Source organism: Phyllostomus discolor, chromosome 4 (genome assembly GCF_004126475.2).
Source record: "Phyllostomus discolor isolate MPI-MPIP mPhyDis1 chromosome 4, mPhyDis1.pri.v3, whole genome shotgun sequence".
In the NCBI taxonomy this organism is placed as follows: domain Eukaryota; kingdom Metazoa; phylum Chordata; class Mammalia; order Chiroptera; family Phyllostomidae; genus Phyllostomus; species Phyllostomus discolor.
Genome location: NC_040906.2, coordinates 37,399,278 through 37,414,683, shown reverse-complemented (window position 1 = coordinate 37,414,683; position 15,406 = coordinate 37,399,278). Strand labels below are relative to the sequence as shown.

The window sequence follows — 15,406 nt, the reverse complement described above, 5'->3', positions numbered from 1 at the left end:
CAACTTATGAAAATGAAAACAGTTTCCATATTTAACAAAATCATTCACCTAGGTGTTAAGACCCCAAAACTAGGGGTTATGTATTTTCCTCCCTGCATCATGAATTCAATACATCTGTGTCTTTTGAGCTGTACTTGCAAAATACAGCCCAAATCTGACTACTATTCACCACTTTATCAGCTATTTCCCTAGTCTGAACTATTGTACATTCTGCCTGTAGTAGTGTCCCAACTATTCTTCCTGCTTCTTAATCCTTTACAGTTTATCCTCAATATTAGCCCTAACCTTAAAAAAAATCAGATCCCTATAATCTGTGTAAAACTCTCCAATGGCTTTGTCAAGCTAGCATAAAATTTGCTCATTACCTTGGTCTATTAAAGCCCTGTATGATCTGACTCCTTCCTAATTCTCTGACGTCATTTGCTACCATTCTCATCCTCCTTATTACTCCTTTCTAGTACAGTGCTGGGCTTGTTTATTCTCAAGCATACCACCTTCATTGTACTAGGAGGCCTCTTTTCCCACATCTATGTCCATCAGTAATGTCACCTTAGTTAGGATCTATAAGGAAATCCTTTCTGAAGCAGACTCCCCTGCCTTTCACTAGCTTAATCCTCCCCCACCCCCACGGCATTTATTACTTCATGAAGTGATGTGTATTTACTTACTCATGTATTATCTATTCTCCAACTTGAATGTAAATAAAGGAAAGAGATTGTTTTGTCTTATTTACACACTGTACCTATTATACCTAAACCAAAGTGGGCTCTCAAATATCTATTGAATAATATTTTTAAAATGTGGAAGGGCAAAAGTAGGAAAAGTAGCAGAAGGTCTAGGCTGGAGCCAGATTTCTATCTCTGAAATATGTGTAAAAAATGTAAGCCTTCTGAGATAACTTTAAAGTGAAAACAAAGGAGTATTTTTAACTACCTTAATTTTTCACAAATTCTGTTGCTTAAAAAAAAACTCTTGAAAACTAAAAGTGCAACATTGATGACCAAATTTGGAAAGACTTTGCAATAATCCTACACCAAAAGAAATTTTATTGAAGTATAGATTACTGGTTATTTAAAAATACATGGGAAAAGACAAAAATACACAGAAATTATCATACAACTGATTTCTAAAGTCAATACTCTTGAAATACAAAACAATGATCATTACCCACAAAAGTCAGTTTATTGTTTTAATAAACTGGTCTATAACTCTTTTCACTCAATTTGGTTTACAAATGTTACTGGGTTTTTTCAGTTTTACCCCAAAGATCAGAATTTTGGTTTTTGGATGTATTTACTTCTCGAAATTGTATATATATTTATTTCTTGTAATTAACTGCAGCAACTACAGGAAGTTTCTCTAAGTCACAAGAATTCAGTATGGTTGCTGCTTTGGAAATAGTTGGATTATCTACACAAAGACTCATGTATTGAAAGTCAAAATGCTATTGGATGAAGTATGAAGATTGAGAGCAGGAAGGCTAAGAAAAGATGCTGTTATCTTTTACTGCAGGTCTGCTAAAAAATGCCTCCATTATTTACTTTGGTACTATTGCTAGAGAAGCAGTTGCTGCCAGACCACAGGTTGCCTATATAGTTGTCCATTTTATATTTACTTTTCTAAAGAATGGTAGACTTTAATAATTAGATTGCTCAATCAAAAAAGCAGAGACTTTTAAATTACCATATACTTTAACTGTGTGAAATAAATTATTTTCTGAAATGGTTAGCAGCCTTGTGTCTGAAAAGGCAGTAAAACCCACTTTGTTTCAAAATTAGAAGGCTGACTCAGAGGCTGTTTGTAAGATGCCTAGTTATCTTCTATCACCAAGCAGTCATGAAAGTGGACCTTCATAAACTCAGTAACTTTATAAATGTAAAAATGATCTTATCCATCAACACACAATGTTGAATCAACAAAACAAAGTACACTCATAAGGTAGAAATTGGTTTGTATAAAACAAGAGGGTACCTATATCCTCTTATATAACACAAGAGGAATACGTATGTAATAAAAGTGATCTACAATAAACTTGTAAAGAGATGATTTCAATTTACATATAAGTCAGCTTAAACTAACATGACTGAGTGATTGGAAAGTTTCTTCTCTGAACATAATGCCCATTCATTATAAGCTAAGCTGGTCTTAATTTCTTATAAATCTCCTATTTTCTTGGATTTATCTACTTCACCCTCATTTTATAGCCATTTAACTTATAAGCTGAGCCTTCACAGTCTGCCTATAAAGACTCTCATCAGAATTATACCAGATGCATTAAACACAGGCATCCTCTAGTAAAAATCTGCACTTCAAAACAGCTTATGAAGAAACAACAATAGGCTCTCCACTGTAAATACCTCTCATTTCAAACCATCATAGAAACAGTGCAGTTTACTAACCACTCCTTCATTACAGGCAACTCAGTAGCTGTAAAAGTTTTTCTTCAGTTTCAAAACCTTTCAATACTTGTTAATTCCAAAGATCCGAACACCATGTAGCTGTGGCATTTTGGGGATTAGCACACTCAGGAGAGAAGCTGTGTTTAGGATGAAGTGAGTTGGATCATACTTCGTATAGAAACTTGCCAGAAAATATCTGTAGAAATATAAGTTAAGAGTATATGTAACATCTAAAAACAAAACTAGAATTTTTAAAAAACTTAAAAGTAGAAAAAAGGCCACTGAAACATAAATACCTAAAGGCACAACCATTTTTGAACACTAAAACACAGGGAAACACTTAGTTTAAGGACCCAACTTAATTTTATTTAGAATTTAAGTATTTTTTAATGGAGCCATATATGCACACTTTGCACTTCTGCAATTATGTTAAATGCATTTAAAAGAATATGTTTGCTACTTAGCATCCTTTAGAGCAGGCTTTCAAACTAGGATTCATATGCTCCCTGAAATCTCAGGTATAGTTTTGTATTTAAGTGTATGTTTTTGAAGAAAAGATCCAAGATCAAAAGGATATATCATATTCTCTTGAGGGTTTTGTGATCCAGCAAAGGATTAAGAAATGTAAAACTGTGGAAAATGGGGTTAGTGCACTAGTACAATTAGTATCTTTGAAAGAAAACAAATACTTAATCGCCGTTTTAATGGTCTCATTTCCATTCTGTTGATTAACAGGTCTATAACCAGTTTAACTGGAAACTTGAAAGACACTGTTGTAAAATTCCAGTTGTTTTGCTATAACTAAACATACATACATACTCAAAGGCACTCAACATCTGAGAATTTGTTTTAACAAGCCTGAGCCATCTCTAAGACCATAAATCATTGAGTCAGAATGTCTAGTTTTACCCAAGGGGTACATCAAAGTACAGACACATCATCTGGCCCCTAATATAGATAGAATTAAAAAAAATAAAACATTATAACTAAGAAGTTAAGTTTGTATATGGTTGTTTGTCTAATTTGCATGTTTACAGTACACAGGAAAGTATTCTTACAGCTTTTCTGCTAAGTACCATCATTAGGTTCTCATAAGGGGAAGTAAGTGTTTAGATATAGTTAAAAAACAAAAGTTATTTTCAAGCCTCATGAAAAATATCAGCCCTGGCTTGTGTAGCTCAATGGACTGATCATGGGCTGAGAACCAAAGGGTCACCAGTTTGATTCCCAGTCAGGGCACATGCTTGGGTTGCGGGCCAGGTCCAGGTAACCACACATTGATATTTCTCTCCCTCTCTTTCTCCCTTCCTTCCCCTCTCTCTAAAAGTAAATAAGTAAAATCTTTAAAAATAAAAAAATAAATCAGAGAGCTGTATACAAACCATCTAAACTGAGAAATTCTATAATCTTCCACTTCACTAATGATATAGTCAGAAAATTCTTTCTTGAGAATAATCCACATTCCTTAATCTTTACTCTAAACCCTTTCTTCCTGCTTTCATATACTTCAATGAACAAAATTGGATACCACTTGTATTTAGTAAGCTTATTTAATTTCCCACCATTATCATGGATTTACTCTATAATCTGATATGTTGAAAACAACATTCTCAAAATGGCTTCTCTTTATCATACAGTAGCATATATTCCCTTTATGTCTTCTAATGAAAACTGTGTGTGTAGATTATATGAAAACGACTTGACTCTTAAAAACACTGGACAAGCTTTTAAGAAGATGCAAAACTAAGTGGGAATCAGTATAATAGTGTTCATCTGCCAAAGCGTATACTGGAAAGAGACTGTAGTAGAAGCTAGAAGTTTACAGATTCGTCAGGGCTATTGACTCCAAATAGCTGCAAGGTCTGGAGCAAAAAATGCACCTGGGACTGTTTCTTTATCTAAAAATCTGGGATAATATTATACATCCCACCTACCTACAAATAATGATCAAACAGGAAAATGTGAAAGCACTCTGAAAAGTATCAATGCTATATGGTTTTAATGCTGTTTCTTCATTTATGTAAGGAATTTAATCAAAGAATACTTGAAATCATCATACCTATGGGTCAAAATATATTTTTAGAAATATGGATTAAAGAATTAAATGTTAGATTCAAAACCATAAAAATCCTAGAAGAAACCACAGGCAGTAAAATCTCAGACATTTCTCATAGCAATATTTTTTTCTGATATATCTCCTTGGGCAAGGGAAACAAAAGACAAACAATTAGGACTACATTGAACTAAAAGGTTTTTGCACAGGAAACAATCAACAAAATAGCCCAATAAACGGGAGAACATATTTCCAATGATGTATCTCATAAAGGGTTAATATCAAAAATTTATAAAGAACTTACTAAAACTCAATACAAAGAAAGCAAACCATCCAATTAAAAAGTGGACAAAGAACCTAAATAGACATTTCTCCAAAGAGGACACACAGATGGTCAACAGACATATGAAAAGATACTCAAAGTCACAAATCAACAGAGAAATAAAAATTAAAACCACAATGAGATATTACCTCACCTGTCAGAATGGCTATCATGAATAAAACAACAAACAACAAGTGCTGGCAAGTATGTGGAGAAAAGGGAACATATTGTTGGCAGGAATGCAGATTGGCGCAGCCTCTCTGGAAAGCAGTATGTAATTACCTCAGACAATTAAAAATGGAACTGCTTTATGATCTAGTGATTCCACTTCAAGGAATATATACAATGAAACCCAAGACACTAATTCTAAAGAATATATGCACTCCCTATGATCTTTGTAGCATTATTTACAATAGCCAAGAGTTGGAAGTAGTCCAAATGCCCATTAGCAGATGAGTGGATTAAAAAGCTGTGGTACATATAAACAATAGACTACTACTCTGCCATAAAAAAAGGGAATTCTTATCCTTTGTGACAGCATGTGTGGACCTAGAGAGTGTTATGCTAAGTGAAATAAACCAGTAAAAGAAAGACAAGTACCATATGATTTCACTCATATGTGGAATCTAATGAACAAAGTAAACTAACAAAAAAAATAAATTCAAAGATAGAGAACAGGCTGACAGCTGTCAGAGGGGAGAGAGGTTGTGGGGCTGGGTAAAAACAGTAAGGGGAGAACAATGGGGAAAAAGGCGGGACAACTGTAACAGAACAGAACAATAAGGAAGGAAGGAAGGATAGAAGGAAGGAAGGATTAGCTAATGAAACAGATTTTTAGGTTGTATTTGAGATCTTGTTCCCTAGTTTATGCAAAAAAAAAGTAAAGGGATAAGCAAAAAATAAAAAAACAAGAAACAAAAACAACAACAAAAAACCCTCATAGATGCAGACAACAGCATGGTAATTACCAGAGAGGAAAGGGGCTGAGGGAAGTAGAACAATGTGTAGGGGAGATAAATGGTGATGGAAAGAGACTTGACTTTAGGTGGTGAACACACAATATGATATATAGATGATGTTTCTAGAATTGTATACCTGAAACCTAAATAATTTTATTAACCAATATCACCCCAATAAATTCAATAAAAAATAAAAAGAAAAAATAGAAATATCAATGTTGTACACAGGTACATCTCAGTTGACCACTTTTGTGATAGCACTTACTGAAAATTCATCATATCAGGCTTTAATGCATGTATTATAATTAAATCCTCAACATTTTAGAAATGAGGAAACAGGCTTTCAAGAAAACAGTCGAGTGACATAGCTAGAAAGCAGTATAGCTAATATCCAAAATTAAAGCCATTTGAATAACCATTATTCTTGTTATTGTATTTCACTTTGTTAGACTGTAGAAATTATTTTTCTTTTGACAATTGTTTTAATTGTATAAAACAATTAAAATTTTAAAACTTCCTCAAAGTGCTATAAATATACAAAAAACAAACCTACCACTTTATGATGAGTTTCTTCTTTTCATTTGAAAATGCCTTCCCTTACTTAAACATCTATCCAAAACCTAACCTCCATTAAATTTCAGTTTCAGGAATTCTAACACCCCCAAGAAGTCTTTCCAGCTACTGTACATTGCATTGACTCTATTCATTATATATAAGCTATGTGGTATACAGACTTTGATTAAAATATATGTGAAACATATATTATGTGTAAGCAAATGTACTAAGTGTGAAATTCAAAGCAATCTATGTACTGGCAAATTCTTTGCAGAAATAAAACATTAACAAACAAATAATATAAAGTCCATAAACAAGAAATATATAACAACTGCTATGGAAATTCAAAGAAGAGCATTATCACTAAATGTTGGGTGCTCAGAAAAAGACCTCACTGAAGATCTAGAATTCAAATCTTAAAGAACACTATGACATAAATTAAGAAAGGAGGAGTCATTTCAGGTAAGAGAATTGATTTGTACAAAGGCATAGAAATAGAACTACACACAAAGTATTCAAGAAATGCTGCTTAGAAGAGCTTGACACAGTGGGAGTTTGGTGGGGCTTAAAATATGAACATTAAAAAATAAGGTAGGATTCATTTCGTGGAGGGCCCTGAATGTCAGATAATAGAAAATTAGATGCCAGACACAAGGTTAAATGCTTTACATATAAGTGTTGTATCATTTATTTCTTATAGCATCAGAATGAGGTAGGTGTCAGGGGCTAGATTTTTATTTATGAGCATATCAAACTGGCTAAGTGGTAGAGGATTCAAGCCAGATCTGACCTATAAATAATAAAAGGGTAACTTTTCTTTTCCCTTAACTAGCAAGAAGAATTTTTAAAATATGCAATACCTGACTATGTAGTCAGGAGTACTGACCTCTTTTCTCTTAGAATGTCAAATAAAAAATGACATCAGCCAAAACAACAATAGCTGCCTGGTGTGAATAAATCAAAATTATACTTTTTTTGTTGTTAAATCAGCAAAAAAAATATTTTTTTGCCACAGAATTTGAGTAATTAGTTTATGTGTGCCATAAGATGAAAAAGGTTGAAAATTGCTGCTCTAAACTATTCTTTCCCTCCAAAGCAGTTTGAATATCCAAATAGGGCAGGTAGTCAATGAAATTTGTCTGAATACATCCAAATCCTTGTTTAGAGAGATTAATCTGATAGTGAAATATAAAAGGTTCCTTGTTTAGTTTTCTTGTAAGCAATTTCCAACAATGAACCGAAATGTATTTGATCTGCATATCCTAGATCAGTCTAGGCATACTGATGGACATGTAATGTTGTCTCCATATGTTACTGGCTAGAGTGAAAACCCATTTATCAACAGCTTGTTAAAGATTTTGCCTGTAGTCTGTACTCTATCTGTAGCTATTTATTGACAGAGGTTTTTAACAAACTATTATTTCTAATTCAAATTCAATTTAATAAAACACTAGCTTCCTCTCATCTAATCCTCCTCATAACTACAAATTTCCACCACTTACAAAATTATTGGAGAAATTGTGAAAAACTTCCGTGAGGATGTAAACTGCACTCCATAGTCCAGTTGTTCCCAATGAGTTAGGAGCCTTGCTTTTCCCTGATCAGGAGTCTCAAAAGGTGTTCCTTTTACAGCATGCAAAAACACATACATCCCCTGAAAAACAAATAAGGGAATATATAATTAACATCTAATACAAAATTGGTATCTATCAGTAAGCATGAAGATAGTTCCAGACTATTTGTAACAAGGTATGTGATTTAACTTACAGGTCAAGTTTTAAGCTTTCATATTCTTTTAAAAAGCTGTGGGCAGTTTCTTCACAGTAAAATAAAATTTCCAGGGGTATATAAGTGTTATTTGTTGAAAACCAGTAAAAGGTCAACCAAAAATAACCTGCTTTCACCTTTTATTAAATTGAAAATAAAGAAAAAATAACATCAGAGTAACCTTATATTACCACATTTAGATTTTTTAGCACCTTTCCTATTAGGATATAGGGTTGCCTTGCCCCCAATGTGCAGGATAGTTTAGAATGTCATATTAGTAAATATGATATTTATAAAATGATTTTAAAAATACAAATTGGTAAATAAGCAAATAAAAGCTCTTTATCAGGAAATGGCTCTGAAAATATTTAATATTAGGACTATGTCTGTCTCAATACTTTTCTTCCAAAGCAACAAAGATGGTTTGATGTAATAGGCATAATGTTCAACTCAATTTGCTTTTACAGTCACTACTGTGCCTCAACAGTGTTTCCATTGTAGTTTTTAAAAATTAAAAAAAAAGTTTACCAGAAGTCAATCTGTTCAGTGGTATCTTTAAACATCTTGTTTTGTGGTTAAGTAGGAAAAAAAAAACAATGTATACTAGATTTGGTTTCCTTGAGATTATGATATGATACCCAATTAAATTGATAGGTAGTGCTTCATCACAGGATCACTGCCTGAGGAACTGGTAACAACAATAAAGCCTACATATTATCATGAAACAGTATTTCCCACTAGAAATCATGATATGATGTCATTTTTTTCTACTACCACTTTTAACAAATATATGGGGGAAAATGAGAAAAATTAGTGATTTGAAATTTCACATTATTCGTAAAGGTTAAGAGAACTCTTACTTTCAAAGCTTAGTCTACTTCGTTATTCCATTAGGCAATTCAGAAGTTGTTTTAGCTTCAATAACAGCTAAGCTATATAGAAATGGACTAACATTCAACTGGGTTTAACTCAACATACATTTAATAAGTTGTTCAAATGTACAGGACACAGGACATGCATACATATATGAAATTGAACAAAAACACAGCCTTAAAAATGTTCAATCCTCTGGCAAAGGAAAAAAACGATGCATAAACAGCTAGAATGTAGGGCAGAATTGCTATGAAAATTAAAACCAAGGTACTTGGGAAATGCAGAGGAGGAATAGGTTCCTTGTCGCTGAGGCAGAAGCTTGATGCTACCTTGTCAACTATCTCATTCTTGAAGGTTCAACTCAAAAGACAACTGTTTAGTGATGCCTTCCTTCCTAGTAATACCTCCTAACTGCATGGTTGAATTTTATTGGTAATACTTTTACCATAGCACTATACATATATTGTACTGGAGTAGTTTATGTTTGTTTTCCCATTAGCCTGAATACCTCAGGAACAAGGGCTGGTATACAGCAAGTATTAGATATTAAGACAAGATAACATAAGCCAAGGAATGTCTATTCCATAAGCACAAGGAAAACATTTTCACATGGGCTTCAAAGGAAACTATAAACAGAAACTATATGCTTTCAAATTCCCAAGAGGGTGTGGCCAAAAAAGCTAAGTCTATATTCTAGACTTAGAATTATAACGTGTTAGAATTTCAAAGAGAACAATTCTCTTGTTATTTCTTTCAAACCACATGGACTCACAGTATTCAGAATATATATAATGTTCTGTTTATTTTATATATCCTTCTCAATGAGAAACAATAAAACCTTATCTGACCATATATATTCTACTCCATTATTTTTATTTTTAATAGTTTTTCTATGAAATTTTAGTGATGATGATTTATATCCACATCAAAAGAATTAGGAAAAAAGTATGTAGCTCATAGTTAGCCCTTGACAAATATTTACTGACTCAAAATGAAAAGAATTCTCATTCATTTTAAAAGGTAGGTAAAACACTCAGCAGAGTATTAATGCATCTAAGGTGAATTGTAGCACCAAAGAAAAACATTCACTACAGGTTTCTACTTACTGTATGGTTTTAGAAAGGTAGAGACTATATTTTTTTTCTAACCAGAAATAACAATTAGGTCTACTTTCCCATATTTAAAAAGCATTTGGCATGTATTTCACATTTTTAATTGGTTTAATGTAGGCTGTCTTCAAAAGAAATTTAAATTTGGAGCCATATAATTGCTACAGCTATGTCTGGTTAGTTAGCTTTTTAGTGTGGTGAAGTCAGCAGTTTGCTTCCCTACATGTTGTCTATTTCCTACCCTTTGTCCATTACCATATATTGTGCCTCAATTTCAGTCAACCAAACTGAAAACATAAGGAGGTGAAATGAGTTCTAAAGTATATTTAATAAATATGTCATTGGAGGACTAATTTATTCAACATAAATTTAAATGGGTATTTGGAGATATAACAATTAAAAACAAAAGAGATCAACTACTAATTATAAAACTATCATAAATATATGATATAAGAATACAGCATGTGAGTTTTCTGGCATCTTGGATAAGGTGATACTTGAATAGAGTTTTCTTGAACAAATAGAAATTAGTCAGGCAGAGCAGGAGGAAGGGAATATTAAAATACGAGAGCCTAAGTACAAGAAAGAGATGAGGGCAAGACGATTTTCAATATTTTAAGAACATAGCTTGTATTTGGAGATGGGCTGAGATAACATTAGGTCCCTTTCTTGCCTCTTACCACTTACCAACTGGTCTTGTATTCCACACAAGGAACTTGGCATTTTACTATGAATGTAACAGGGAATCACTGAAGAATTTAAACAGTGTGACTTGAGCAGACATGCATTTTAAAACTATCACTCGAACAAGCTGGAATGGAAGAGAGTAGAGGAGCACCAAGGAGACCATTTATCTATTGCAGCAATTTTCAAACTTTTTCATCTCATGTTACATATAAAGTAATTACTAAAATTCTTCAGCCCACCAAAACACTTATTATATTTTTTGATCTGACAAAAAATAGGTACAATTTTGATTCTTTCACACCACAGCTATTGTTGTGTTGGCTGTTGTCATTTTTTTAATTTGACAATCTAAGGGAAAAGACGTCAATGCTCCTGACTAAATAGTTGGGTATAGCATGTTTTAATAATTCTTGCACCACACTGGTTGAAAATTGCCAAACTACTGGAGGAACTGACAGAAAAATAAATGTATGAATTACAGCAATGCCAGTGGGGATCAAATTGAGAAACAGTAAAGCAGAACAGACAGGGATTTGCCTAAATGAATAAGAAAATATAGAAAAAGGAGTTACCCTAAGGCTAGGGTGACCATATCTACTAGTTTGCATAGACAACCCTGATTTACACCTATTCTGTTGGAGTAGTTATTACTAGAGATCCCTTTTACTCTAATACAGTCTCAGTTTGGATGCTACACTGTATTAATCACTTTTCCTTTGACATTCAGCTATCTGGCTTGGTTTACTGGGCACAAAGTAGTGCCTTTAAATTAGATTAGGAACAAAGTCAGAGGAACAGATTGTGGGTAGAAAGGAATAAATAAGGAGTGGGTTCAATTTACACTTGTTTGGTTTAATGCGCAAGGTGATCTAGTAATATTAATATGGGCATCATTCTTCTACAGGTAGAAACTGAAAATATGGAATAACTTAGAATATATAGAAGAAGAGATGAAGAAAAGAACCTTAGGAAAAGAGAAGGCAGGAAGTGCAAGAGGAAACTGAAAAGATCAGAAATATATATAGGAAAAAGCAATAACATGGAAACCAAAGGAAAAGAATTCCAATAAAAGGATCTGATTAATGACAAATATTTCAGAGAAATTATCATTTAAAAACAGTGTTTGCCCTATTCAAAGTCTATTACTGAAAACAGACTAAGTGCACATTCTCATATTTCTACCACATCACCCTTGTCCTCCTACAGCCAACTTTAAATGCTCTCCAGAAGAAATAAAATAAATATTAAGAAATCTATTTCTCTTAAATTTTTCTGTCTTAATTCTAAGTTCTTAACTTTTTAGATATCTTTAAACAAATATGTAGTTAATCTGGATTCAATTAAAAGTCTCAATTAACTGGATTTCTCTTCTTTCATTCCAATGTAATAAGCTGTTAAAAGTGTCCCAGGTTAGATTCCCAGCCAGGCTACATGCCTGGGTTGCAGGCCATAACCCCCAGCAACCGCACATTGATGTTTCTCTCTCTCTCTGTCTATCTCCCTCCCTTCCCCTCTAAAAATAAACAAATAAAATCTTAAAAAAAAAGATTGTTTAAAAAAAATAAGCTGTTAAAGACAAGAAAAGTCACTATCAGGTTTATTTTTTCAACATACAATTCCCAAGGCTGCATAATATGGTCAGTAGAGTTGCTCAAACTTCTGGTACTTTGTAAAGTTGTCATATAATACAAAAGAGTGATAACCAACAGGAAGAGGCTATGGTACCATAAGATGCTGAATCATATAAAATATGATTAAGCTCTATACAGAAGTAGGAAAGTATACTTATACAATTTATTTTTAACCAAAAAAAGTAACTACTACTTCCGAAGTATTCTGATTTATCAATATAATGTAGTTGGTTAATTAGTGTCAACATATTTGCTAAAATGACCTATTGTTTTCTAGATTCTATAAAACCAGTAAAAGGAAAAAAAAGTCTTACTTAGAAAAAGGGCCCAATGTTTAAATACAAAGTGTCACAGAAAAATACAATCCCATTCTAGACTTAAATTCTTCAAAATATAATTTAATATATATTGTCATATATATTAAAAATCACTGAACTGAATGTTTTCAATGGGTGAATGTTATATTATGTAAATTATATCTCATAAAACTGTTAAAAAGTCATGTTTTTCTTCTTTATAAGAAAACTTTTAAGCTTTTTAAAAAATTGTGTTTAAATACACTTAAATGTACCATATTAACCATTTGTACAAGTCCAGTTGAGTAGCATAAAGTACATTAGCATTGTTATGCAACCATCACCACCATTCATTTCCAGAACTCTTTGCATCTTACAAAATTGAAACTGTACCCTTAAACAAAAATGCCCCATCCATTCCTCCCCCAGTCCCTAACAATTAAACCTTAAGTTTTCAAGTGTTTTGTATAAGGTGAAATTCTTACCAGATTATGTATAACATTTGTTAAGGTCCAAGCAACAGGAACACTGAAGAAGGGAATACTGAGTAAGACAATATGAAGCAAGCCAACTCCCAGTGCATATGTCAGCCACATACCCCGGCTGTTCATTACCCGGGTATTTGGATTCACCTCGCTGTGGGCAACTCCAACATTCATGTTTGCTCTGTAGGAAAGCAATGAAATGAATCAACCCTGACATAACTAGAAACTTATATACTCCTAATTCTGACATGATGAAATAAGTGTGTTAACTAAGATTATTTTTCCTAGTTCTGAAATAGAACAAACACACCCTCCAAAATATGCTACTTGCAGATGCTGACAAAGGCAGTAAAGAATTCTTAACATCTGATTTTACAATAAGACCAACAAGACTTATTTTATGGTTCTCAAAGAGTTAAAATCTCTTTCCTAAAATTTGTCTTCTAGCATGTTGGATTTACTAAATGAAGTAACGGGCAAGAATACTCAAACTGAAAGAGAAAACCTATATTTTCTTATATAAGGAGAGCAAAGTGAAAACTCAAGAGCTAAATTTATCAACAGAATAAAGTAACATAAACAAAGTAGAGCTGACCCAGCCAGTCTGTTTTAAGTAGCCAGACTCATAGCTAATGTAATGTTCTCAAGGAGTAGTCAGAGTTCAAATCACTCCTTTTGAATACTGAAACTGGCAGGAACACAAGGTGCTGGAAAATTTACAGTTTTTTCTCAGTCTCCTGATAAAATTAAGTCAAAACAATAGCCTTTCTTCTGAATATTTTAACTCTAATCAACTCAGGGTTTTTTTTTTCTTCTCTTTTTTTAGGTTCTCCTCTCCCCTTTTGCGTTCAGATGAACAACAAACGAAGAACTGGTAATAGTTCCCAGTTATCTTAATGATGATGCTTGCTTGGGTCTAAGAATACCTTAAGCAAAATAAAACTGTCCTGAAGAATACCCATCCATCCCGGCAAAACACTGACCAGTGAGATTCGAGGGGGAAAAGAGAGTAAATTATATTTAGAACAGATCTGATTTTAAAATATATAAACCCTTTCTATTACAGAGTTGGAGAGAGGAATTTCTCTATTCCTCTCTCCAGAGGAGAGGAATTTCTCATACTCTATTACAGAGTATGAGAGAGGAATTTCTCATAACCCCATCCAACAAGTGTTTTCGGAATACATGTCCCCTTCCCTTTCCAAAAAATATCTATAGAACTCAAGGCATCAAGGCTCACAGTGACGACAGTTGGTTACATTAAAACGAAGCTAAAATCTCAAATTTATATTCGTATTTTTTATCTAAATACCCACCATATAGCATACACTATTTTTATATAGTAAATTATACTCAGAACACACAATCACTCGAGATTACTTTTCCCACTTTCCATATGGGGGGGGAAATGTTCCAAAGAGCTGGAAGGCAAAGGTGGTGTGGTACTAACCCTACCCCCCCAGTTCACAAAACCTTTCCGAGGAGTCTCCCGCGACACCCTTAAACAATGATTTCAGACAGAGAAAAGTCTCTTGGCTCAGACCCTAACGGTTCCTTGTGGGTGACAAGGAGGGGTCCCTTGCCTGCCAGCTAGCCACCAGCAGCCTTCCCTGACTGTCGGAGCTCTCCAGATCACGGAATTTAGCAAAAGCTCCTGCTGCTACCCCTGCAGCACCTACCCCACTGCCCCTCCCTTCCCGGAGCCGCACATCGGTCAGTGCCGAGGCATCACGACAAACATTTGGGGTGCAAGCCTCAGGGGCCACTTGGCCAGCACCGCCAGACAGGGCGCACGGATGCAGCTGGAGCCCATTCTTCTCCCTTAGGCCAACTCCAGTCAGCCAGCAGATCGCAGCCGCCACAGACAGCAGCACGTCCCCGCAGCCATTCGCACCCACTCACCCACCGCCCCCAATCCCGGCTGCCGACTCAGAGGAAGACCAGCTCGGTAGTCACGGCGTCTCCTCAAGACCGACTGAGAGTGGTCAGCTCGAAACGCAGCTTGGCTTAGTTTGCGGAAGCCTTCGGAGCCGACAGCGCTGTCAGTGGATTGGCTGCTTGCAGTGCCAATCCCACGTTCCCCGAGCGGGGCGGGACTAAATGCAGCGCGCCGGTGCCTGCTCGGCTGCGCGCGCGCTGAGGAGCGATTCGGCGTCCGCGGAGCCGGGCTTGGGCTGCGGGCGGGACGCTGGCTGGTCGGCTAGTGGATGATAATTACCCACCTCGCGCGAGCAAGAAGGTAGTGTCGTGTGGCTAAGGGGCATTCATTC

General features: G+C 34.7%; 2 protein-coding genes across 7 annotated transcripts in view; one reads left to right on the top strand and one right to left on the bottom strand.

Annotated features, from left to right (window-relative positions):
* Positions 1 to 922: 922 nt before the first annotated feature.
* On the bottom strand, positions 923 to 15,204 carry ORMDL1 (ORMDL sphingolipid biosynthesis regulator 1). 3 transcript variants are annotated; one of them, XM_028509722.2, is made up of 4 exons: positions 15,043 to 15,204; positions 13,137 to 13,317; positions 7,791 to 7,942; positions 923 to 2,595 (listed from the first exon to the last, which is right to left on the bottom strand). In XM_028509722.2, exons 2-4 carry the CDS (start codon positions 13,308 to 13,310, stop codon positions 2,460 to 2,462), a joined length of 462 nt encoding a protein of 153 aa, XP_028365523.1. In that variant the 5' UTR covers positions 13,311 to 13,317; positions 15,043 to 15,204; the 3' UTR covers positions 923 to 2,459. The 3 variants fall into 3 exon arrangements, with proteins under 3 accessions (XP_028365523.1, XP_028365522.1, XP_035879079.1); XM_028509721.2 differs by having other exon boundaries at positions 15,039 to 15,178; XM_036023186.1 differs by lacking the exon at positions 923 to 2,595 and adding an exon at positions 2,639 to 3,029 and having other exon boundaries at positions 15,039 to 15,162.
* A 44-nt stretch (positions 15,205 to 15,248) lies between these two features.
* PMS1 (PMS1 homolog 1, mismatch repair system component) overlaps positions 15,249 to 15,406 on the top strand; it is an 86,019-nt gene continuing 85,861 nt past the window's right edge. For all 4 annotated transcript variants that reach the window (XM_036023182.1, XM_036023180.1, XM_036023179.1 and 1 more), the window contains exon 1: positions 15,249 to 15,375. The gene's annotated coding sequence lies outside the window, so the exon portion shown is untranslated. The remainder of the gene's footprint in view (positions 15,376 to 15,406) is intronic.

Bases quoted from the DNA above. Each gene is read 5' to 3' on its own strand.
- ORMDL1 (XM_028509722.2), bottom strand. From the start codon at position 13,310: ATGAATGTTGGAGTTGCCCACAGCGAGGTGAATCCAAATACCCGGGTA. The intron at 7,943-13,136 runs GTAAGAATTTCA...TTTGTTTTTCAG, and splicing joins CAAATGTTATACATAATCTG to GGGATGTATGTGTTTTTGCA. The intron at 2,596-7,790 runs GTAAGTGGTGGA...ATATTTCTACAG, and splicing joins ACAATTTCTCCAATAATTTT to ATATTTTCTGGCAAGTTTCT.